The sequence below is a fragment of the Nannobrachium achirus genome, assembly GCF_963921795.1.
Source record: "Nannobrachium achirus genome assembly, chromosome: 12".
Taxonomy (NCBI): domain Eukaryota; kingdom Metazoa; phylum Chordata; class Actinopteri; order Myctophiformes; family Myctophidae; genus Nannobrachium; species Nannobrachium achirus.
Window position 1 is genome coordinate 37011814 of NC_137832.1, and position 25758 is coordinate 37037571.

The 25758-nt window shown below is 41.8% G+C and overlaps 1 protein-coding gene across 2 annotated transcripts; it reads left to right on the forward strand.

Annotated features, from left to right (window-relative positions):
- rasef (RAS and EF-hand domain containing) lies at nucleotides 1–25485 on the forward strand. Of its 2 annotated transcripts, none has more exons than XM_080738313.1 (17): nucleotides 1–656; nucleotides 4860–5006; nucleotides 6962–7052; nucleotides 9491–9586; nucleotides 10266–10343; nucleotides 11034–11149; nucleotides 15016–15084; nucleotides 16861–16927; nucleotides 17203–17294; nucleotides 19018–19324; nucleotides 20164–20307; nucleotides 20762–20909; nucleotides 21455–21536; nucleotides 22461–22575; nucleotides 23437–23556; nucleotides 23719–23795; nucleotides 24372–25485. In XM_080738313.1, exons 1-17 carry the CDS (start codon nucleotides 364–366, stop codon nucleotides 24466–24468), a joined length of 2139 nt encoding a protein of 712 aa, XP_080594439.1. In that variant the 5' UTR covers nucleotides 1–363; the 3' UTR covers nucleotides 24469–25485. The 2 variants fall into 2 exon arrangements, with proteins under 2 accessions (XP_080594439.1, XP_080594440.1); XM_080738314.1 differs by having other exon boundaries at nucleotides 4863–5006.
- Nucleotides 25486–25758: the final 273 nt, after the last annotated feature.

Consider the following 25758-nt stretch of genomic DNA (forward strand, 5'->3'; position numbering starts at 1 on the left):
TACAAGACAGGACAGGACATTTACACCGGCTGAAGAAGGAAATACTTCAACACACCAATTGAATTGAATAGTAGCCTAGTTCCGCCTATTTAACATTTGTATTTATGTAGACCTATATTTTAAATATATATTTTTCTGTTCCCAAGAATTAGCTTATTTCAAAATGGGTAACCGGACAATTTGAGTAGGACAAAGGCCTATAGCGCCTGTGTGCGCGTAGCCTTTATGGTTTATGGATAACGAAAACCTTTAGTTTTATCGGATATTGTACAATTGTGACAACCTGAAGTTTCTCCACGGTCAGATCATCTGTATCGTCTTTAAACTAGAACCAGTTTTCCTGTGGAACGCCGCGGGGAATGAATGAGCGCTTTGGAGCAGGACAGGCTGCGCGCTCTGTTCCACGACGTCGTGGAGAACTGTGGGCAGATCGAGAGGAACGTCTTTCTAACCATCTGCTCGGAGCTGCACGTCTCCCCGGCTGAGGCGGAGGACATATTCCACCGACTGGACGCTGACCGGGACGGCGCGGTCACCCTGCTGGAGCTGACCAGCGGCTTGGACATGGACATGGAGACGGACAGCGGAGTGTCCGAGTCCGCTGCCTGGGACGACTTCGAGCACCGTCTCGGGGACCAGGCCAAATTCATCCCCAGGTGACAACAAGTGAAGACCGTGACTTTATCTTTAGGCTATATATCAGTGGTTTTCAATATTTTTTCTCATATTAAGGTCCATTATCTATTCGGCATTTGAGCCACGGACCACCATTTGACGAGGATTCAGCCTCTCACACCCAAAACTTGAAATATTTTGTTATCCACAATTCCATGTAGGCCTATTGATGTGGTGTTTAGGAGAGACAACAGAACAGACAAACGACAAACGTTGACCAAAATAAAAACATTTCTGTATTCTCTAATTATAGACTATATTCTTGTAAATTGAGAAATGCAGATGTTTAACAATATTTTAACTCCTGAGAGCATAAAATGAACCCAAATGGGTCCATTTGGTTTCATTTTACACTCTCGAGAGTTATGGACCAATTGAAATGATGGGAACCCAAAGGTGGACCCCATCATTTAGCTGTGGACCACCTGTGACCCCCTCAAGGACCACTGGTGGTCCCTGGACAACTCGTTGAAAACCACTGCTTTAAATGAACAGTAGCCAGAGTTATTATTATAAAAATATGATAGGCACAGTATGAAGTGAATGTTTGACAGCCTTTTGCTTTCCTTTTGATAATAGACTGGAAAAACAAACATAACATAATCAGACTTGCAATTAAGGCTACTCTCTAGTAATAGTATACTCATACATTTGCTAGTATACTCATACATTTGCATGGAAGGGAAGCATTTTCTTGAACTAGCCTTCTACTCCTATAAATGTATTTCTGTAAATATGGACTCATAGAAAAATCACCCAAGCCTTTTAACAAGTTACAAATGAGCTAAACAGTGAAGTAGTGAAAGCGATAATTATCTGCAGTATTTTCAGGCTTTAGTTGTTTGAATCAAGTTCAAATATCATACATTTGATATGGGTGTGCATGTAGTTTGGCCCCCAGGCCTGGCATGGGACCCAACCTCGCTCTCTGCCATGCTGAGGTATCTGGGGCACTGATTGTCAGTGGTGGCATCTTCTTAATCTCAGTTCAATACAGTCCATTATCTCCCGCTGGTCATAGCAAACAGCTGACTGCTGAGAAAATGATGAAAGTAGGTCTACTTCCTTAAGGGAAGTATTTTGTTCTTCAGTGAAAGTGGATACTGTGTGGGCAAGTGCTTGTGGGTGTGCGTGTTATGTGAATGTATGATGATAGACAGTGAGAGAAATAGAACTTATATCTGAAGAATCATCAGTTAAGGACTATGCTATATTCTATATTCTATCCAGGATACATTAGAAGAGAATAGAATAGAATAGCGCGAAGCTGTTTCTGTAAAGGGAAGACTCCATGTCATGTTGTCACACTATCACCTAAAATCACATACCACCCTGTGCACTTTATCTCAATGAACATAAAGACTAAATATGAAAGCATCTCTCACAAGACTAAAACCTTTGAGGGTCATTAATGCAACAAATTAACAAAGATTGAGAACACTGCATTGGTGGATATTTATTACTAACTAAAGCCTTTTTGCTTGGAAATGCTGTATGGATAAAGTTTAATGTTATAATGTTAGACAGAGGCAGGATATGTAGGCTGTAGGATTATCATGTCTTTTCAGTCAAATCAACTATCAAAACTGCCATACAGGGCCTGTCACAGGGATGTCAGGCCTTGTCACAGCCCTGTGACATGATGCTGACCATGATACAGGTCAGTATCATGGATAGCAATTTCTTTGGTTTCATCACTTCCAATTTCACATGTTTCACTTGAGAGTTCTCTCTCCTGTTTGGATGAAATTGGAATCCTGACTTGAAAATGTACAGTATGCTGTGTTTACTAAAGAGCTGGAATTACGGGAAGACCCCTGTTACTGAACAAGCACTATAGCAAATGTTTACGATCTGAATATAGAGCTTATTAAAAAAGTGTGTGTGCATGCGTGCATGTGTGTGTGACAGTACAAATTGTGTCAGTCTAGCCTTGCGGTATTGACAGGATTATCTACCGTACGTATGTAGCCTGAAGGACTGTGGCTATGTCAAACACTCTCTACCTGCATGACATGCAGGGGCGTCACAAGGGGTGAAAGTGGGACTGAGTTACTAGGGCCCAAGGTGGAGGGGCCCTAGTAACTTTAGCTTTTGAAAAATAGCAGATATACAAGCTCACAGCGCGGCACCGAGTGCCGCGCTGCGAGCTTGTAGATCTGCTATTTTTGAAAAGTCGTGAAAATGTGCGCAAATCTTTGAATATATGTATTTTTTTAGTGAACACTTGTAACAAAAATGTTGCTTCTGGGGGGTCCCTGGAACTAAATATTTTGAGATGGGGGGGTCCTTCACATGAAAAAGTTTGAGCATCACTGACATGGAAACAGGTTTCTTGGCACACATTTTCACGATTTTTCAAAAATAGCAGATCTACAAGCTTGCAGCGCGGCACTCGGTGCCGCGCTGTGAGCTTGTATATCTGCTGTTTTTCAATAGTTAACATTCATGGGGGGCCCGCAGTGAATCCTTGTACCCAGGGCCCAGAATTTGGCGTGACGCCCCTGATGACATGCGTGTGTTGTGCTGCTCTGACACAGGAGAGAACTAGGTTACTGAGGCCCTGACTTGACTTGCATGAAAACCTTTCTATTATACCATGTGCCTCTAGCCAACGATATCCTGCTATACAAGCCACTGTGGTGAAGACTTACTGAATGTCGTGTTTTTGGCAAACATTATCTGAAAGTTAAGATAATCTTTAGTTTATGTTTGTTTGTTTGATTGATTGATTGATTGATTGATTGATTGATTGATTGATTGATTAATATCTTTATTGATCATGACATAAAACATATGTGTCACATGTAACATACATGATCTGACCCACCATAATGAGAAGTATGACACAAAAAAGTTTACAGCTTGTTTCAATGAATTTTAAATGTCCTATTAGCCTCAGAGCTAAGGTAAACAGGTTGAGATGTTATATTACTTGAAGGGCTGGCCAATAATAAATAAAACCCTACAGCTCATGCTCAGATGTTATCATCTGTTATCGTCAGCAGCTTGTTTCTTCCGCTGCTAGAATGGAATGAAAATAATAAATAGATAAAACGACAAACGAATCATTGTTCATTCAACTACAGCAATTTTAAAAAAGAGGTTTTCCAGCTGGGTCTGTTAATGAACCTGGGCTTGCCGAAGACATTTGGGGGTCCTAGACATGAAAAAGATTGAGAACCACAGCTGACAATCAAGAATCAACTTTACTGTCACATCACAGGTGGTGTAAAAGTGGTGTAAAAAAGTGGTTAAAAAAATGTTTTTTGTGCAAGCTCCATAATGTTCTGTTGTTTTATGGCAGAGAAAAGAAAATAAGTCGGGGGGGGGGGGGGGGGGGGGCGGGCAAGAAGAAAATTCATCAGTTAAGAAAAACATGTCAAGGAGAGAAAAAAATCTACATAAATACACATAGCATAAACCAGGTACAGAATGTACTTGCTAGAGGTTAGACATAAATTGTAAGGTGGTAACACTTCGGTCCACATAACAGCAGGTATGTACAGTACACAAGATTAGACATTAACCACCCATTTAGGCCTAGAATTATTGAATGTTTTAAACAGTGAAAAATAGCAGATATACAAGCTCACAGCGCGGCACCGAGTGCCGCGCTGCGAGCTTGTAGATCTGCTTTTTTTGAAAAAGCAGTGAAAATGTGTGCAAATCTTTGAATATATGTATTTTAAAAGCGAAAGTTTGTAACTAAAATTTTGCTTTTGTGAGGTCCCTGGAACTAAATATTTTGAGATGGGGGTCTGTGGCCAAATAAATATCAGTTTGGGGGTCCTTCACATGAAAAGGTTTGGGAACCACTGACATAGTAGTCTCTCAAGAACAGACTAACTGAGCTCCATTTAAGTGAAAAGGACCTTTTCTTTGACGATGGCTAGCCAGATTGCTGACATAGAAACATAGGTTTTTCAAAAAACCTTAGAAGGATTCAAAAGACACTTATAGAATCGGTCAAAATTGGGTCAAAATTCAAACTTTCGTGATTTTTCAAAAGCAGATCTACAAGCTCGCAGCGCAGCACTCGGTGCCGCGCTGTGAGCTTGTATATCTGCTATTTTTCAATAGTTAAAGCATAAAATAATGATACACAATAATGTGTACCCGTTCTAAATGGGAGACGTGAAAGAGTATCAACGTATTGTCACCATTATGTGACTATCTTCCAGCAGCGAACAGGTAGCTACTCTGTACCACAACATCAACCTGACGGAGCCCAGGCTGGTTCCTCACTTTGAGAGAGTGATCACAAACTTCACCAGGGAGTTCAGACAGCGTCATGCAGAGATGGAGAACCTGGCTCTCGCTGTCAAACGGTAGGACACACCGACGCACGCACACACTGTAGAGCTGTCACCATCATGACCACCATTTGTAAGGCGATTTATATTCATACAAACTAGTAAGACACCTGAGGGTGGAATGCGACCTCAGGGTGACATGCGACCTCGCCCTAAAGGGCGAGGTCGCGCCAATTCTTGACTATCTGGCCAACCACAGCGTTTCTCTGACGATTCTAGTTGTTATCATTCTGGGGGGAGTTTGTTCATGTTTTTGTGAGGGTATCAACCCTAGGAGACACGGGGAGAACATGCAAACTCCACACAGAAAGGCCCTATCGCCAACCCCACCTAGGGTGTGAGCGATAGGGCCTAAACATGGAGATGTGGAGAACACTATATATGAAGATAGTCCAGTCCATCATGTCATATGGGACTACCGTCATAGACAGACAGCCATTGTTTGGCCGGAGTCAATGGCTGTCTGTCTGACTGTCTGTACAGGAAGTGATGTCACATGACATACTTTTTATGCCCATATATGAGTCATTCTGTACCACATCTCCATGTTTAGGCCAAACAGGTTTGCTCCATTTCTCCATGTATACGTCCAAATGACCTCGCCCTAAAGGGCGAGGTCGCGCCAATTCTTGACCATCTTAGATGGCCAACCACAGCGTTTCTCTGACGATTCTAGTTGTTGTCATTCTGGAGTTTGTTCATTTTTTTGTGAGGGTATCAACCCTAGGAGACACGGGGAGAACATGCAAACTCCACACAGAAAGGCCCTATCACTCACACCCTAGGTTGGGTTGGCGATAGGGCCTTTCTGTGTGGAGTTTGCCTAAACATGGAGATGTGGTACAGAAGGACTCATATATGGGCATAAAAAGTATGTCATGTGACATCACTTCCTGTACAGACAGTCAGACAGACAGCCATTGACTCCGACCTAACAATAGCTACTGTCTATGACGGTAGTTCCATATGACATATTGGACTAGACTATCTCCATATATAGTGTTATCCACATCTCCATGTTAGGACTCATATATGGGCATAAAAAGTATGTCATGTGACATCACTTCCTGTACAGACAGTCAGCCATTGACTCCGGATTAACAATGGCTACTGTCTATGACGGTAGTCCCATATGACATATTGGACTAGACTATCTCCATATATAGTGTTATCCACATCTCCATGTTTAGACAGCCAATGACTCCGGCCTAACAATGGCTACTTTCTATGACGGTAGTCCCATATGACATGATGGACTGGACTATCTCCATATATAGTGTTATCCACATTTCGTGTAGCCGCCCTGTACAGGAAGTGATGTCACAACTCGCTGACATCACACTGACATCACAGAGGATACGGACGGTCACGAGGATACGGAAGGAAGGAAGGACACTCAAGTGACACGGTTCTTCAGAGTATATGCGACCTTCGGTCGCAATAATTGTGATTAATGATTATGATGTTATTTGGCATTGAATATTGCAATATGTAAATAGAAATTACATTTCTGTGGCTTTTAGGTTTTTTAAACAAATATCGCACAGGGCAGGCCGGTACAATACTCAAAATAAATAATTGCGACCGTATATACGAATACGAATTTAAAGTATACTATGTTATTATGTTTCATTTATTCAAGACAGAATCACAATCGATTGATTGATTGTGTGCCCTGATCTAGAAAAGCTTGGGAACCGCGGCTTTATTGATTGATTGAGTATTTTATTAGACAAAAATGGAGAACAGTACAAGTATAGTCAATACAATAACAATATAGTACAGTACAAGTACAGTTAAACACCCTGCCTAAAAGGAGCATCCCAAATAGTCCTTTACGGTATTTATTACGTCAGAAGTCCTTGGTATTCAGTTCATGGACAATTCATGCTCTATATTAATAGATGGTTTGACTAAATATGACAGAGTGGACATGTTGAAATGCACTGATAAGAGCATGTTGCTTGTAGAGCACAGGACCAGGCATCAATGCAGCTGAGTGAGATGGAGGAGGAGATGGATCAACGCATTCAAGCTACTGAGAGGAAGATACGGCAGCAGGTGACAGAGTAACACACACACCCACACGCGCACACACCCACACACGCACGCACACGCACGCACGCACGCACGCACACACACACACACACGCGCGCGCACACACCCACACGCACATACACACGCGCACGCACGCACGCAGACACGCACGCACGCACGCACGCACGCACGCACAAACAAACCAGTAAAAAGAAGCGACCTCGCCCTAAAGGTACTGTATGAAGGGTGAAGTGAAGAATTTAATGATTTCCTTTATCGTCATTTTGCGCTAAAGCATGCAACTGTTTTCGCCAGGTTTTAAGGTCTTATTTTAGTTGTTTCTCATAAGCTCGCGACCCTCCTTGCCCATCAGCCCCCACCGTTGCGCTCAGGGTCACTGGGAAAACCGCGGTACTAAATAGCGACAAAAAAACAAAAACATAGACTCAAATTAATACCCACAAACACACCCACACCCTCATTCAACCCCCCCTCCCCACACACACCCAGACACAAAGGCACACATAGAACACAGATTACATAGCATATACTGTAAACATAATCCCATACACAGCTTGATCAGACCTCGTCCTCCCCTCCCAGTCAAATATTTCCGGTTTTCCAAGCTATCCAGTTATCATGCCCGCCCGCAGTGGTTCTCTTAAGTGTTTAGGCAAAGTGATAAGCAGGGTGGGTCTACCTAGCTCTTCCCTCATGTCAAACACAAACACATTGTATGTACAGCTGAATATCAGATTACTGCTCCAACCTCAGACACTCCGACCAATAGGGTGTAGTATAATACATTATCATGGTTTCACACCTGTATGGATCTTAGATTTTAAAATTAGATTAGAGTGAATAGAATGCTGCAATGCTTAGGCCTCTAGTGTTGAATATATATTTGTATAGATCAGTGTTTCTCAAAGTGGATTCCAGGGACTCTGTGGGTTCCTTAATGGGGGTTTGAATGGACCCATACAAGTCTCTAACTCCGACAGTGTACAAATAGAACCAAATGGACCCTAACGGGTCCATTTGGTTCCATTTGCACACTGTCAGCGTTAAGGGGAGACCTTGAAATGTAAAAGTTTGAGAAACACTGGTATAGATAATGATAAGTATGAAGTGCTGTGTAGATACAAAAACTATCCATAAAGAAACAGGCTATGTACTTTTGGACTAAATTAAGCTTTCTGGTCCTGTTGTTCAATGGCAGGAAATATCAACATTCAATTGCTTGATCTACATTTTGGAATGTTGTACCACATACTATTTATTACTATTCATAATACTGATATTAAAGGAACTATTCAAAATAAAATTGGGACATTCGTTCAGATTCGGGGGTTGTGTTATATACATCTATGTATTAATCTATGTGTTAATTTATTTCAGAGAGTTGACTAAATGGGCGCTCATGGGTGGATTTATTTTATTACATTTGTACTCTCTCAGAGTTACAAATGGATGAATTAACACTGATCATTTTACTTTGTATGTGGAAAAATCATAATGTTTAATGTTTTTAATCTTTGTCTGGTGCAAAGTTATGATAGGGGCTTATGTTCCAATATTGGGGTCCTGTAATTTTCTTTTCTGCTTTTTTTTCACACACTCTCATTAGAGTCGGCACTGCAAAAGCTTTGAGTGCTAACTAAGAGTGTGAGTTTAGAGTATCAAAATGCCAGGTCTGTGGAAACCCATGGCGTTTCATAGAAAAGTAAGATAACAATATTTTGTTTTCCATTGCAGCTGACTCAGAGGTACAAAATACAGTACACTCTCATAGAACTCTTGTAATTATAAAGTGACAATTGGATTAATTAAGGCTTATATGATTTGTTTGTTGTTTTTGTTTTTTTTGTGCCCAAATGTGCCATGTTTGTTTTGAAATACTGTCACTAATTAGGCAGGGAAAATTTGTGTTTAACTTATTTTCATACACAGGAATTTTGGGAAAATAAACCTTGTCTTATCACTGTGTGCGTGTGTGTGTGTGTGTGTGTGTGTGTGTGTGTGTGTGTGTGTGTGTGTGTGAGTGTGTGTGTGTGTGTGTGTGTGTGTGTGTGTGTGTGTGTGTGTGTGTGTGTGTGTGTGTGTGTGTGTGAGAGAGAGATGTTATGCAAGTGTACCATCGACCCTGTTTATTCTGGAGCTACTGTTTGCTTTGACTAAGAAAAGCCCTAACCTACAGTAATCTCACCTGCATTCCGTCACTGGGTAGACACACACACACACGCGCGCACACACACACACACACACACACACACACACACACACACACACACACACACACACACACACACACACACACACGTCTAGGTTTACATAATGTATGAATGACCAACTGATGTTTTTTGTTCGTGTGTGTGTGTGTGTGTGTGTGTGTGTGTGCGTGTGTGCGTGTGTGCGTGCGTGCGTGCGTGCGTGCGTGCGTGCGTGCGTGCGTGTGTGTGTAGGAGGCCCACCGGACAGAGGCAGCTTTGAGTGAGCTGCGGTCCAGCTATGAGACTGAAGTGTATGAGCTCCAGTGTAAGATCCAGAGGATGCAGGTGGTAAGTGTTTCATGTCAGCATCCATGAATGTCTGTACTGTATGTAAACACTTTCACCGCTGCACAGTTCCCCCATGGAATGGATCTTAAATGAGCACATCAAAATCTCATTGAATGCTAATAGCTTACAATTAAGTGGCGTCCCTCACTGTCGCATTGCATCGCATAAGTGACATGTTTTCCAAACATACTGTTATTATCATGTGATAATAATGATAATTTTACCGTATTCATTAAAACTGTACTGTACGAGCTATGATAAGGCTCATTTTGCATGTTTAAATAAGCCAGATAAGTTCAGTGAGACATGGTTAAAAACAAGCTCATATCGGTGATAAGCTGTGACCAGCACTCAGACATGAACATTTTGACCAACCAACCAACAGAGTGGATTATACAGTATTTGCTGCAAAATAGCAAACAAACACATACATACAAACTTGTATGTCTTTATGTATGTGTGTATGTATATATATATATATATATATATATATATATATATATATATATGTATGTATGTATGTACAGTTAATACAGTATGTATGGACCTATATATATTTGTGTCCTTGTATGCTCTCCTTTGTGTGGACATAAATAAATGGTTAATATGTATGTAATTTATATATTTATTTGTGTATGTATGCATGCATGTATTCACAGTGTTATTATTACCTCTTTAGATAGAAGAAAAGTACAACAACATCAGCATAAAGGATGAGAGCACCATTCTGAAGAAGAAGATTAACGAACTCATGTTGGTGAGATTCACTTTTAATTCAACTTCGCTGCCTTTTTCACATACCGCATTATCTTGAAATTGTGCTATGCATGACATCCCATCAAACACACCGTTTTAAATTATAAACAGGGACTACAGTAGGTTTGTTGTTGATTATTTGTGTTGTGGGGGGGGGGGGGGGGGGGTCAGCTGGAGTTAGTTTCCTTGTAGCCCTTCTATCTTCTTCCACTTTATGGCAAATCGTGTCATGCACCAAAAATAGCCGATACAGCTTACAATCCGTCGCGTTGTGTTAAGAGCTTAGATCGGCTATTTCTGTGCGCTATACCATCATCGTGTATCTAGGAATAAATCAGGCACTCCTCCTGCATCGCGTGAATCAAAACACTGTTCCGGTTCCAAGGCCATAGCGCTTGTTTTCGGAGGAGATGACGGAGGCCCGCCGTCTCAAGCGACCTTGAGCCAAGTGAGACACCGCCAAGCGAGCGGTGCGACGCTTGCATGAGCCGACTCGCCGTTACCGAGTTATGTGCCGTTATGGACAGAATAGCAAATCTTCGTCGCCCCGACTTTCGGCACCTCCGCGCGGTCGAGGTGAACACAACGGAGCGCTCCCTATACCTCTGGTTCAGCCAATCACAAGCTTCCTTGGGGAGGGGCTGGAACCATAACAGTGTTTTGATACACGCTTCTGCATCTCTGGCTCCAGGACAACCAGAAGTTAAAACACGAGCTGTTGAAGTCTCAGACCAACATCGCCTGCCTGCAGGGGGAGATGGACACACTGAAGATGGAACTGACAGACCACAGCATGAACACCGAAAGGTCGGTCTAGTTCGCTATAGTCTAGTAGTGCTCTCTCCTTTGTATCATCCTATCATCGTTTGTGTGCTGTGATGGAAGGATTGATGGGTTTTGATTTGTTATGGTGACCAGGGGTGTTATGGTGATTGTTTTTACAGTACTATCACCCACATCGCGTGCACACCGCGCAACATGCACCCCTGGTGGTGACTGCTTATTAGAAATTATTTTACTTAACTAAGAAGAAACGGTAGACAAGTTTACTTGCCTCTCCTACTTGTCTCCCCTACTCACACATACAGGGACACACAAACTCTTATTCTGTAACTCTGTATACAACTAGACATAATATTGCATAACCACCCTGCAAGCCAAATTACGTCATGATGACGTCATGATAACGTCCTCCGGTGACGTTCAGAACTAGGCCAGATTACAGCCCATATGGGGATGATCTTGACCTCATTACCAGGACGTCGTATGGACTATAGGATAATTTTTATTGTTTGTAATGTTAGTTGAAATATGAGCATGTAAGGTTATATTCTGGGACATATCTGACTAGTTATGATATTTATCTGGCCTCAATCGGACCTTCTCTGATTAATCCAGGATGTCTGTTTTCGTGGGCAGGATTAATGTTGGTTGAAATCAGATGATATTCTAAGCAAGATCTGACTAGTCATGGTTTGACTTGATCTGGCCCCAATCGAGACGTCACTGATTGGTCCTGGTCCTGACCGTGCTTGCTGGGCAATCGTAACCAATAACCTACCAGTAACCTTAATTATCTTTTTTCCAGCTTCCTGCCTCCACCTGAATAACAATTATCCAACTAGTTTGATGTCTATCATTATTTCCAATATGTGGCCTATGCACGCACGCACGCACGCATGCACGCACACACACACACACACACACACACACACACACACACACACACACACACACACACACACACACACACACACACACACTCAGATTACCTTGAAAGGAACCCCGCACAGGAGACGGAGAGACAGAAAGAAACAGAGTGAGAACTAGAAGCAGTGCTCTTCCGAGCACAGGTCTCCACCAGGCCACACAAATCAGCCTGTTATAGCGCCACCATGAGGCTGATTTAAAAAATGTGGGGCAGAGGTTCTGAATTAGCATCCAGGGAGTGTGTGTGCTCAGTTTGGCAGCGATCAGGCCAACGGCGCCGGAGATTAGCTGGTAACAACCAGGCCACACAAATCGGCCTGTTATAGCGCCACCATGAGGCTGATTTGAAAAATGTGGGGCAGAGGTTCTAGATTGGCATCCAGGGAGTGTGTGTGCTCAGTTTGGCAGCGATCGGGCCAACGGTGACTGAGATTAGCTGCTCACAAACTGCGAGGACGCACGCACGCACGGACGGACGGACGGACGCACGGACGGACGGACGGACGGACGCACGGACGGACGGACGGACGGACGGACGGACGGAGGGGAAAACATACTCTCCCTCAGCCTTCGGCTGGTGGAGACAATGAGAGAGAGGCCTAACAGAGGCCACGCCCCCACCACACTGACTGACAGGCAGCTCCCAGGGTGTTTACGTTTCATTCACAAGTGTAACAGGATATCCTGGTGTGACTTCACACACACAATAACTGCCTCAGAGGGGTTGCCATGGCTACTGGGACACAGGGAGAGACTGTCTGCCCCTTTCAACCACATCAGTTGTTGCATTCAAATGATTTTTATTTGGCCACGGACCCCCATCTCAAAATATCTAGGTCCAGGGACCACCCAGAAGCTAAATTTGAGTTACAAACGTTCGCTTTGAAAATACATATATTCAAAGATTTGCACACATTTTCACGACTTCTTCAAAAATAGCAGATCTACAAGCTCGCAGCGCGGCACTCGGTGCCGCGCTGTGAGCTTGTATATCTGCTATTTTTCACTGGTTAAAACATTCAATAATTCTAGGCCTAAATGGGTTAATATTGGGGATGTTGGAGTGTCGACAAAACACTTCTTTTCTGCTGAAAGTTTTGAGAGGCACTTGGCAAAATATTCCGTGGCACAAAGATTGAGTTAGTGGTAAGCTGTAACCTGAGGTACATTTAGCATATTGTCGCTGTCGGGCAGAAACCTCGTATCTCAAAGCAAAGTAAAGCCCTGCTTCATCATACAAGGCCGTCGCATAAAAGTAGTGAAAGCAGCAGATCTACAAGCACACAACGCCTCGCGGTGTTTTCACTAGTTTAAATCATTTTTTAAAATGATAAATACAAAACAAACCGTTTTGGACATACAAGGTTTCCACCCGACAACAACGATATCCTATTTCATTTCTGGTTGTTAAAGTCAGCATGACCTCACTTTGGACAGTAATAATGCTTGGAAATATAATACCGTATGTACTGTACGGTATCTGCAGGGATTTTCAACAGTGGAATGTGAAGATGCATCCAGTAAACACAGATTATTCCAAAAATAACAAATAATTAATTTGGCTAATTATCACCCATTTGAATTGGGGCAGTATTTTAGTCACCTCTGCATTGATTCCAATACAGATGAGCTTTGTTAGCTTAACCAAGACATGTCTGGGATTTCAGGAAGAGCTTTCATTTCTGGGGGGCGGGCTAAAGCCTAGTGACTGACGCGAGCCCCAAACCATGTGCCCCAAGCATACAACCCTGATTGGCCAACCCTTGAAGCTGGTTGAGGAAATAGAATCTCAATGGATCGGTTCCAGACCGTACTACAACACCACTACCGCCAAGGGTTGTTGTTGTGTTCTGTCTGGTTTATTAACCAGGCAAACATGAGCCCCTATGAACCCCAAAAAATCTTTCTTAACTACTTAAAAGTATCTCCAAACTAAAATCTCTATTTCCTTTTTTAATTTTTATCCCACACAATTTTGTAACCCATTTTTCACCCAGTGCCAATTGCCTAAGCTGTAATCCTGGGCACTGCTCTGCTCTCCCTCTGCCAACCTGGGGAGAGCCCGAACTGAGCTCCTGCTTAAAATCTCTATTTCCTGGTAGTAATCATTGATATATACTGTAGAGTGTTTGTTCGGTAACAGTGGTCTCCTTGTCTCTCAAACTCTTTAATAAACAGAAAATACATTTTCATTTGGGTTACCATTTTCATCCAGTCAGGGGAGAGAGAGATTGAACGCATTTTTGATTAAATTAAATGTTTGCCTGTTTTCTCAGAATTCTCTGAATTAACATTTAGGCCTAGAATGATTGAATGCTTTAACCAGTGAAAAATAGCAGATATACAATATATATATATATACTCGCATCGGTGCCGCGCTGCGAGCTTGTAGATCTGCTATTTTTGAAAAAGTTGTGAAAATGTGTGCAAATCTTTGAATATATGTATTTTCAAATCGAACGATTGTAACTCAAATTTTGCTTCTGGGTGGTCCCTGGAACTAAATATTTTGAGATGCAGGTCCGTGGCCAAATACACATCATTTTGGGGGTCCTTCACATGAAAAGGCTTGAGAACCACTGACATAGTAGTCTCTCAAGAACAGACTAACTGAGCTCCAGTTAAGTGAAAAGGACCTTTTCTTTGACGATGGCTATAGCCAGATTGCTGACATACAAAACATAGGTTTTTCAAAAAATCTTAGAAGGATTTAAAAGACACTTATAGAATTGGCTCAAAATTCTAATTTTCACGATTTTTCAAACACTCGGTGCCGCGCTGTGAGCTTGTATATCTGCTATTTTTCAATAGTTAAAGCATAAAATAATGATACACAATAATAATGATACACGTTCTGAATGGGTTAAATTGGGACCCTAGGGTTCATGTGGTTAATGACAGGTGGGACCACTGCTGTGTTCATCATTCCAATGGCATATTGTTTACCACTGTTTTGTGTGCAGAGATGAAGAGCTGATGAAGGAATACTCTGATGAGAGAGACCTCCTGGAGAGACAGATAGAGATTCTGCAGTAAGTGGGATAACACACACACGCAAGCACAGACACATGCACGTGCACATGCACATGCACATGCACGCAAAAGATTTTACAAGGAGCTAACCACTTAAAGGCCCAATTCACCTATGGGACAACCAGATCTTATTTTATTGTTGTTTGGGACACGATCAACACACTCCTGAGTTATTTTTTGCAGCATGATGCATCATATGATGCAAAATGCATCACTACTCATGCTGAAATACAAACAATTAAAAAATTAAAAATAAGATCTGGTTGTCCCAGAGGTGAACTGGGCCTTTAAGTCCTTTGTACTTACAGTAGTTGTTTGACCATAAGCAAAAATAGCTGGTCTACAACAAATTCATAAACTTGACACACACGTCATGCGTTGTGAGCTTATAGATTTGAGGGGATTTGGGGGAAATATATGACTATAATCAGGGTGTAATGGTAATTCTTTTTACTGGCGGAATGCTATTTTAATGATGGCGCGTGTACTACATCCCGTACAGTTTACCTTAATGTGTGATTAACTTTACTTTGTTTTACAGGTGTATATATAGGAGGAAACATTTGTATAGAAAACGCCACATTTTTAGCTTAGTTTTAGTCTTTGTAAATCTTCGCAAAGGAATGCCGTGAGCTGATACTAAAAAGTTTGCTTTGAAGGAAGTATCTTTCTCTTCTTCGACGGTGGCTGAGGCATTCTCGTGTGCAGATAGGATACTGGCAGCACTGGGCAGCAGTAGCTACGGTAGCCAAAATGCTGTGTTACGTATACAGTCTATAGCCATGTTTCCATAAACTTATTCAAATTAGGGAAGCGAATTATCAGAAATACACATTAAGACAAAGCGAATTTAGCATGTTTCCATTTGCGGGTGTCATTCGAATTAGCGACGGTCGCATGAGTTGATTGGGCTGATTTTTTCAGACCGAACCTGAGCACTGCACGCCTGACTGCTGTGACTCGGTCGCTGTCTAGTAGTGGGAAGAAGGGGTTATCAATCATCATGGCCCCAAATAACTTTTAAATATCTTACAATTGGCGACGAGTCTCTTACGAAATTGGCAAGAGTTCCTCTCAATACATAAAGCTATAACCTCTCCATCATCGGCAATAGTCAGTGGTGTGTGTTCCCCACACAACAACTACCGGTTTGTTTTGTGGGCTAACGGACGTTAAGTGGCAGGGGAAAGTGTTAAATTGGAGGACGATATGGACCCAGAACGTCATAATCTATTCGCATTTATTGTCTGACTCGTTTCCATTCACAAATGCGCATTTAGTTTATTCGATAAAGCCTCAAAATCCACCTCCTCCAAGCGGATAATTTATTTTGCGGATAATGAAAGTTTATTCGTATTTTGAAGTGTTTCCATAAAAAAAAAATTGCGAATAAGCCGTTAATGCGCATTAAGTGGCTTTATAGAAACACCACTTATGTGAGGACACCTTTGGACACTCACTTGTAAACCTGTTATGCAAAGTAGCCATTTGGGTTCCTCGCTCATGAATCGAGGGGAACATGTTCTAGCGTGCACGCGCGTGCACATCAGTGCATGTGATGTGCGTGATCGTGCCAAAAAACCTGCTGTAACGCTGTGGTGATGCATAAAGCGACCAGTGTACCCTTAACTATATTGTGTACTGTACAGTAAATACATGTTTCGTTCCATTTCCATTTTGTGTGTGTGTGTGTGTGTGTGTGTGTGTGTGTGTGTGTGTGTGTGTGTGTGTGTGCGCGCGCGCGCGTGCGTGCGTGTGTGTGTGCGTGTGCGTAGGGCAGCCAACAGAAAGCTCCATGACACTAATGATGGTCTGAGAACCGCACTTGAAAGGCGCTGCAAAGTAAGTGCTCACACACTCACGCATGTGCGCATACAGTACACGCACACACATGCACACATATTGATAGTTTCTTTTTTGTCAGTATACAGTAAATACAAGTATATATAAAGGACACAGTATACAGTAAAGCAATCAGATATTGAGTCATTCAGTTTCATATGTGTCTGATTATCAACCACATTATTGCATCTACACAAGATAAAGGTAAAGGTGACACATTCTGTGCTGTAGTAAATAGTACATACACTGCCTGTTTGACAGTCTCATTGTTGTAGGTGAGTAGCAGTTTGTCTCCATTGGACATAGGGAGCAAAAACAGAAGTAAAGGCATCTGCTTCTCCTCATCACCATACCCTTTAATGGACAGGTAAGACCTGTAAAGACACACATTTCAACACTAATAAGTCTGGTTGCCCCTAAATAATGCATTTTGTAAAAACAACGAAACAAACAAACAAACAAACAAACAAAACCTTTTAAAATTATGACAACTGCTTTAGAGCAATTCATAAAGTTAGCATGCCATTTTTAAAGCTATACTGTGTAAGATGCTCAACTAGTGGTCATTAGCCCTATAGCAAACCGCGGTCGCGTCCGCGTCTTTCGGACGTTTTTCGTACCTTCACACCCCCGTGTCTGCCTCCACCTCGCCGAGAGCTATCTTTAGAGGGGTCCCTGGTTCCTGTGCGTTCAGGCATTCCGGAGAAACGGACTCCTTCACCCTGCCTGGTAGGCGAGATTACCTTTTGAGTATAGAGACACACGGGCGACTACAAATATGGCGACCCCACTTCAAGATGCGCTGTGATTGGCCGGCAGTGTATAACCCTCGCTGTGATTGGCCGGTAGTGTGATGACGTAATTTTGCCGGGAAATCCCGCCCCTGTCACGGTTAAGTAGAAAACATATAAAGAGAAGGCTTCAGAAGCTGAAAATAACGGAGTGGGGGTTCTAAAACTTTATCGATTTAACAGTTAGGACAATTTTAAGATTTGTTTTATAAAAAAAGTTACATGGTATAACTTTAAGCAGTTAGTAGCATTTATACAGTATGCTGATGCAACACAAAAACCCATGTTGTACTCTGACTGTGAATGCCAATAAGACAATGTTACTCCTGATACTGCACAACTTGCCCTGGCCTGAACATATGACTGTGTATTTACACAGTGGTCAAGTAAACGTTGAGTCTGCTGCTTTGAGGTATTTGTTTGGGGCACTCTCCAAGGTGGTGTACTGAGAAACTGGAACGTAGGCTTCTGTTGTTTTAGAATAAGCATTCGTTTTAACAACACACGATAGAAGAAAAGTTAACATGTTGACAATAACAGCACCACGTGAATGCAACCTGACCAGCAGTATCCACATTTTGACTCAAGTACTGGCGGTTGAGCAGTGGTGTAAAGTAACTAAGTACTATATTTAAGTACACTTTTGAGTTATTTGTATCTCACTTGAGTATTTCCAATACTTTTACTTCTACCCCACTTCATCTTGGATCCAAATATTGTACTTTTACTCTACTACATTTATTTGAAAACTTTAGTTACTAGTTACTTTGTAGATTTATTATTATTACAAAACATACATTAACCACTTCAGCCCTGTATACATTTCAGCCATTTGAAAATAGCCGATCTACAAGTTCACAAGGCGTTGCGACGACACTAAAATAAAAATAATGTTTCAAAAATATTTTATAAAAAAGATTAAGCTTCATATATGTGTTTCTATTCAACAATGACCACAAAAAGCATAAAATAATGATAATGATAATCATTTTGGCCATTGTCAGACTGACTTTGTTTACATCCCTCTTCTATGGATTGATGTAAACAAAGTCAGGCTGACAATGGCCAACATGATTATTTTATAATTATTTTACACTTTTTGTGGAACTTTTTTAATAGAAACACATATATGAAGCGTAATCTTTTTTTTAATATATTTTCGAAACATTTTTATTTTAGCTTGCGTTTTTCATGGAAAAGTTGACTATAGCTCCTTTAAGTAAAATATTTGAGTACTTTGTCCACCACTGGTGTTATGCGGATGATACAGTATTATGTTTTCATTTTTTTCCCTACCAGGTTCTATGAACGTATGGAGGAGGAGCCTCTGGACAGTCACTGTGACAGCCTGGCCCTGGCTATGTGTGACCCAGGCCTGAAGCGCAGGTACAGCAGTGAATGTGAGGAGGACAGCCTGCCTGAGAGCTACATGGACAGCGGCCGCTCCACCCTCCGGGGCTCCTCCCACCCAGGAGGCTACGACTCCGAGCACGAGGTCAAGGGTCAAGAGGAAGAAGAGGAAGAGGAGGAGGAGGAGGAGGACGACGACAAGAGACGAGAGGACGAGAAGGAGGACAGCGTGATGGAAGACGACTCTGACACTGATGTAAGACACGCGCACACACACACACACACACACACACACACACACACACACACACACACACACACACACACACACACGCATGGCATGCTACACAAGCACACCTCTACTGCTCAAACAGCTTGTTGGAAAATATTGAATGTAAAGGAATGTGCAATGTTGCGGTCAAGCAGACACGTGCACACATAGACATCAAAGGGAGCTTGAGCCCCTGCCCATTTATCCATCTGTAAAAAGTGCCCTCTCAAGACAATTAATGCAGTTTTTTACTAAGGTGAAAGAAACGCAAATGCCCCCTTTCCATGCCATACCTGAAGGCAGCATTCAAAAGAATTGCCTTGTCCAAACTCTCCTGAACTTTAATGCAGCATCTTATGTTGCCCTCTCTGTGTAGAAGTCAAGATTGAAATAGCCGTCCTCTAAGCTCATAACACGTCGCAGCGCGACGGGTTTTGAGCTTGGAGGTCTGCTATTTTCAATATTTTCACCAAAATGCCCTTTTAGAAATTTCAGCCCCTGCCTCTCTAACATTCTCTGCACGTCCCTGTGGTCAAGTAGCGTTCAGAATAAAATGGAACATTGCATTTGAGAATGTCTTGCATCTTCATTTTGGTGTGCTGCTGCGGAAGTTTAGTTGCGGAAGTAATTTGTCTTTATGAAATATTTATATGCCCTTTATTTACATCCGACACATTGCTTCCTTCAACACAACCGCAATGGTTGGAGGTGGTCTTCCTATTCTTCACTTACGAAATGTATCATCCTGTGGTCAGCTAGGGCCAGTATTAATTTGCATCTAATGTTGTTGTTCGATGCAAAATCTTCCGCCACTGTGTGTCTAGGTGGCTGAGATACAGGACGGTGGTGAATCAGCTTTTGGGTCAGAGGCCGGCTCTCTTTTAGACTGGAAGCCGTCTCAACCTCTTTCTAGAACGAGCTCTGGAGCCTCCACAACCAGGAAACCCCTCACAGCCATCACCACTCAGGTACCAGGGAACCAGAGGGATGCTGGGAGGGAGGGAAAAAGGAGTGGAATGCAGCAGTTTGTTCTGTCAGTTCTGTCGGGTGGAAACCTTGTATGAATGTCATAAAAGGTTACTTTTAAGCAGATGGAAGAAAATAACCTGTGTTCCAATGGATCCAATTTAGTTTGTATTAGTGCGGTTGCCCTAAAAAGGCAACCAGACTAGACTCTAGTACTTGTCCGACTTTATTCTTTCTTTCTTTCCATCCATCTTTAAGGATAACCTTTATTTTGCAGCGCTACTCAGTTACCCACAGTTTTGGCCATATGTCAAATCGACCGGCTTCATCGGGACTCGTCTGCTTGCATTTTGCTAAAAGATACGTTATATCGTTCAATTGGTAAAAGTTAGCAGATGGACGATTATTTAACACTGAATATTGAATACACATTGTTTGTGTTGTGCCTCCCAACAGGAGAAGAAGAGCAGTGTTGACGGAGGTTACATGACATCAGAGAAAGCCTATAGGATCGTATTGGCCGGAGACGCTGCCGTGGGCAAGTCCAGCTTCCTGCTCCGCCTCTGCAAGAACGAGTTCAGAGCAAACTGCAGCGCTACGCTGGGTGGGTTGGATTCACTTCACAGCTCTGTTAAGCTGGTTGATTAACCATTTTAGTCCTTTATGCTTCATTGACTGCAGTCCCTTGGGGATCTATACTAGATCCCCTACTTTTTTCACTCTTCACTTGATGTCGTTGGGGAAAATATATATTATATATATATGACCAGCTTGTAGATCAGCTATTTTAGCTATTTAAAGAATTATAGCGACATGCCCCCAATACAGGGCCAAAAGGTTGAAAGTCTGTATGTGTTTTTATAAATATTTAACCCATGAAATGTATTTAGTCACAAGAGCTTGTGACTGAATAATAACAAATTGGATCCATTGAAAGACAGGTTATTATTTTCCATTTCCTGAAAAGTAGTACATTCAAGGTCCAATACTGTCTGACACAGACAGTATTAACATTACAGTTTAGTCCTAGACCTAAAATCAATAGCCTAAGAATGTTACCCATCAAAGTGTATTCAGTAGCAGAATACATGTTGGTTCAATCAATGTGACTGAAATGGAAGTAATGCAAAGCTGACCTTGTGGTTCTAGGTGTGGATTTTCAGATGAAGACTCTAGTTGTGGATGGAGAGCCCACATTGCTACAACTTTGGGACACTGCAGGACAGGAAAGGTACCGTATGTGCGTGCGCGCGTGTGTGCGTGCGTGCGTGCGTGTGTGCGCGCGCGTGTGTGCGTAGGTGCGTGCATGTGTGTGTGTGTGTGTGTGTGTGAGAGCGAGAGACAGAGTGAGACAGAGAGAGTCTATGTTCGGTTCATGTTTGCATGCATTTATTTCTGAAGTAGAGAGAAGAAAGAGCAACAAGGACAAATAATTAATGGCTTGAGTAGAAGATTGTAGGCTACACTGTCTCAGTCTGTAGGAGTTTGACCAAAGTCAATTTATGCTTTGTGTCGAATGGACACTTGCTGTTTACACTTTCTGTGACTCGCCAACAGCATCAACACTAAATGTAAACAAGGAAGTGTTTGTAGTGTTGTAAGTACGTAAGCCAAGCCATATGGGGAATTCAAAATGTACTTGAGTAAAAGTATGAAAGTGTTGGCCACAAAATGTACTTAAAGTACCAAAAGTAAAAGTATATATATATTTTTTGAAAATAGCAGATCTACAGTACTACAAGCTCATAATGCATCGTGATGCCACACGTTGTGATTGGCTATTTTCAAATGATAGCCTTAGGTGTAAAATAGGGCTAAAGTGATTTATGTATTTTTTTATGATATTATAATTTATACCTGCAAAGTAACCAGTAACTAAAGTTTTCAAATAAATGTAGTGGAGTAAAAGTACAATATTGTAACATACAAATTCCTCAAAATTGTATGTGAATAAATGTACTGAGTTACTTTACACCATGGTGTTGTGCATATCCATCTCCACCCATGCTACTTACTGCTAAGTTTACAGCATCTGCAACCTTTCATGTATCTGTCATCTTTGGGTAATCTTTGGTGCCCACCATGTGGGGGCCTGGGCCCCATGGTGAGGAACTAAAAGGTTATGTATGCCTCACATGTTCTCTACCCACGGCAGGTTCCGCAGCATTGCCAAGTCTTATTTCCGCCGAGCGGACGGTGTGCTGCTGTTGTACGATGTCACCTGTGAGAAGAGCTTTCTGAACGTTAGAGAATGGCTGGAGATGATTGAGGTAACACTTCATTACCTCCTACACACATTAACTGTGTCATTCCCCATATAGTACAAGCAACCGGAATTGTTCAAATTATTGATTTATAGATTTATGATTGATGATGATGATTTAGATTGACTGATTGATTGAACCGAGTGGTTATTTAACTCTGAGTGTACAATTGTAATCAAATGGACCGATAAGAGTCCATTTAGTTACATTTGTACACTCTCTGTGTATTAAACACGGATATACTAATACTGAGGATTCTACTGTGTACTGACATTCAAGCTATTGACAAGTGGACAACTTGTGCAAACTGTGGCTGCACTACAAGATCCTCTGTGAATTTAACCTTAAACTGGGCAAAGATAAGCAAGATTAGCAAATGGACCCTTACTCATAAATGTTAAATTAACACAGAGGACAATGCATCGTGAGGTTATATTTTTGGAATGTTAAAACTATCTGAATGTTAAACCAGGCTTGTTTTTCTCTCTTTACATGCAGCACATACGTAAGTGTTGAATATACAGCATGCCAGTACGTGTTTTGTTGTAATGTGGCCATTTTGTGTGAAAGTGTCTGCATGATGCATTGTCAGATGTCTACAAGTATACAATATCAGGGCTATAAAAAATATTTTAAATATTGCATAACCTCTCATTTATTCATTACCGTAATCGAGGCAAAATAATCTTGATATTGATTTGAAGATATCACCCAGCCATAATACATATTTATAGATACAGTCTAGTACTCTGTGATGTTTATGTTTGGATTAATTTCTATTGATTTACACAGAGTACACAACGCATGCAAGTATGCTAGTATGTACTTTATGTGTTGAATTGTGGCATCTTCCCCTGTGTGTTTCAGGATGTGTCCTCAGATGATATTCCCATCATGATGGTGGCTAATAAGAGTGACCTGAGACAAGAGGCACTACAGAATGGAGTCAGCTGTGTTCCAACCAGCTATGGAGAAAAACTATCTATGGTAGGGAACACACGCACACACACACTCACGCACACACACGTATACACACACGTATACACTCACATACACACACACACACACCACAGAGCAACAAGAACGTATCGGCAGCTGTCGACTACAGCAATGGTTAATATTTAGTTGTATTATGCTTCACCCTTACAGACATACAATGCCCTCTTCTGTGAGACAAGTGCCAAGGATGGAAACAATGTTTTGGAAGCTGTCCTCCACCTGGCCAGGTAAAGATACTCAGGATTTCTTGTCCACTCACTCATTACACAAAATAGAAACAGCGATGGGTTTTTTGTTGGATGTGACATTTGTTTTCTAGTTCGGACTAGATGATAATCCTTATCTGTCAGAGCCACTGATGAAATAGTGTGTTGATTACAGACTATCCCTGCTAAAACTTCTCAATACAAATGCATTAACTCTACAGCAGGACAGGTAACAACAGGTCATGGTTAACCTGATATGTGAACCACAATCTTGACCTTTACTGCCCTCTAGTGGATAACATATAAACTGACATTTAATTTATCTTCCTGCCCCTTTTCCCTCTCTCTGTTCTTCCACCTGACTTTTCTCATCATTTTCCTTTATCCATATTCTACGCTTTCTCTCTTTTTCTTTTATGTCTCCCATTCCTAACCTCCTCCATCACTTCCTCTGTACACTTCTCTCTTGGACATTATTTTCCTTCATACTTTCTCCCTTTATCCCTGTCATCCTGTCCCTCCTCCCACTCCCCTCTCTCTCTCTCTCTCTCTCTCTCTCTCTCTCTCTCTCTCTCTCTCTCTCTCTCTATGCCTCAGAGAGGTGAAAAAGCAGGGTCATTCTGATGTGCGCTGCGAATCGGTGACAAGCCTGACAGCTACCAAGAAGAAATCAAACTTATCCTGCTGCACCTGACCCAACACTACTTACAGACAGTATACCTCCAGACAGTATCTAACTTCATGTGAACTCAGCGTGACTGCAACAAGGAATCCTAACATGTGCATTTGGTGGCCCGAATGCCTGGGGGGGGGGAAAGAGCCCCCCTCGACTACAGCGAGAACAAACCAATCATAACATCAGCGTCATCCTTTGCCTTTGCCAGTGGACGCCATCGCCAGAGAATGCCAGTAGTAGTAAACTGAAGCACCACAACAGCAGGGCGTCAGAGACAAATGTCAGAGCAGCAATATTTCTGTTATGCATCTTTTCAAAAGAAAAACAAAAACACTTGCTTTCCAGAACGCTTTGCATTGTTGGACTCACACTCTTGACCCAAGCAACGCTTCTGTCTATTGTTTTAGTTAAGTTCATGTTTATTAAGTTATTGTTAGGAGTAGCAGCAGGTTTCCTGAGCCATACCTGGAAGTCAGTGTCTCTTGGTTTACGAGTTTGTGTTAAAGTGAGTGTGTAAACCGCATGCATTGATTTTACAACATGCTTTTAGCCTAGACATATTTTTACACAATGTTCTCCCAAGTATTTCACATTATATGTGCACGTGCACATTGACGGTGATACAGAACATATACATACCTTTGATAGGTTTAGCAGATTTGGAAAGATTTTGCAAGTATATGTGATGACAACATGATGTAATGCAGAAACTGTTTTTAGGAAAAAACAACATTATGAATGGATAGAGAGAATATGAACATTTAATTATCCACCTACAAAGCAGTTGGAAGGTCAATATATTGTACAGCCAGGGGTAAAAAACTGGGACGTGGAATTAAATGGGTGGAATTCTGAATCACATGACTTATCATCAGAAAAATACAATCTCTTTTCACTCTGCCAATTCTTCACTGGTGGTGACAATAGATTTTAGATGACAACTTGGTTTCTGTGTCCTGTACATTAAACTGTCAAATTGTTTTATCGCCTGTTTTACTATGCATTCAAAAATAAACTTAATTTTTGTATTAAGGATGTACATTAAATGGAAGATGACAGATCAATAAGTCAGAAAACGTCCCCAGGTTGGTGTTCTTATAGACCCTCCTGCCACGATGATCTCACAGCATCACTGCAACATATGTTAGGCTTTATGGTTTCTGTGTGTGCTATTGTATATTTATCTTTGTGCTGTGTGGTACGTGTCGTGCACGCATACAGGCGTGTGTGTGCATGCGCGTGTGTGAGTGAGTGTGTGTTTAGGGCTGGCACGGGTCCCTGTCTCCACCTCCCATCTGTTTACATTGT

Excerpts from the sequence above, each read along its gene's own strand:
- rasef (XM_080738313.1), top strand. The coding sequence starts at position 364 with ATGAGCGCTTTGGAGCAGGACAGGCTGCGCGCTCTGTTCCACGACGTC. Across the intron at positions 10,344-11,033 it reads AGATTAACGAACTCATGTTG|GACAACCAGAAGTTAAAACA; the intron begins GTGAGATTCACT and ends CTCTGGCTCCAG. Across the intron at positions 21,537-22,460 it reads GACACTGCAGGACAGGAAAG|GTTCCGCAGCATTGCCAAGT; the intron begins GTACCGTATGTG and ends TACCCACGGCAG.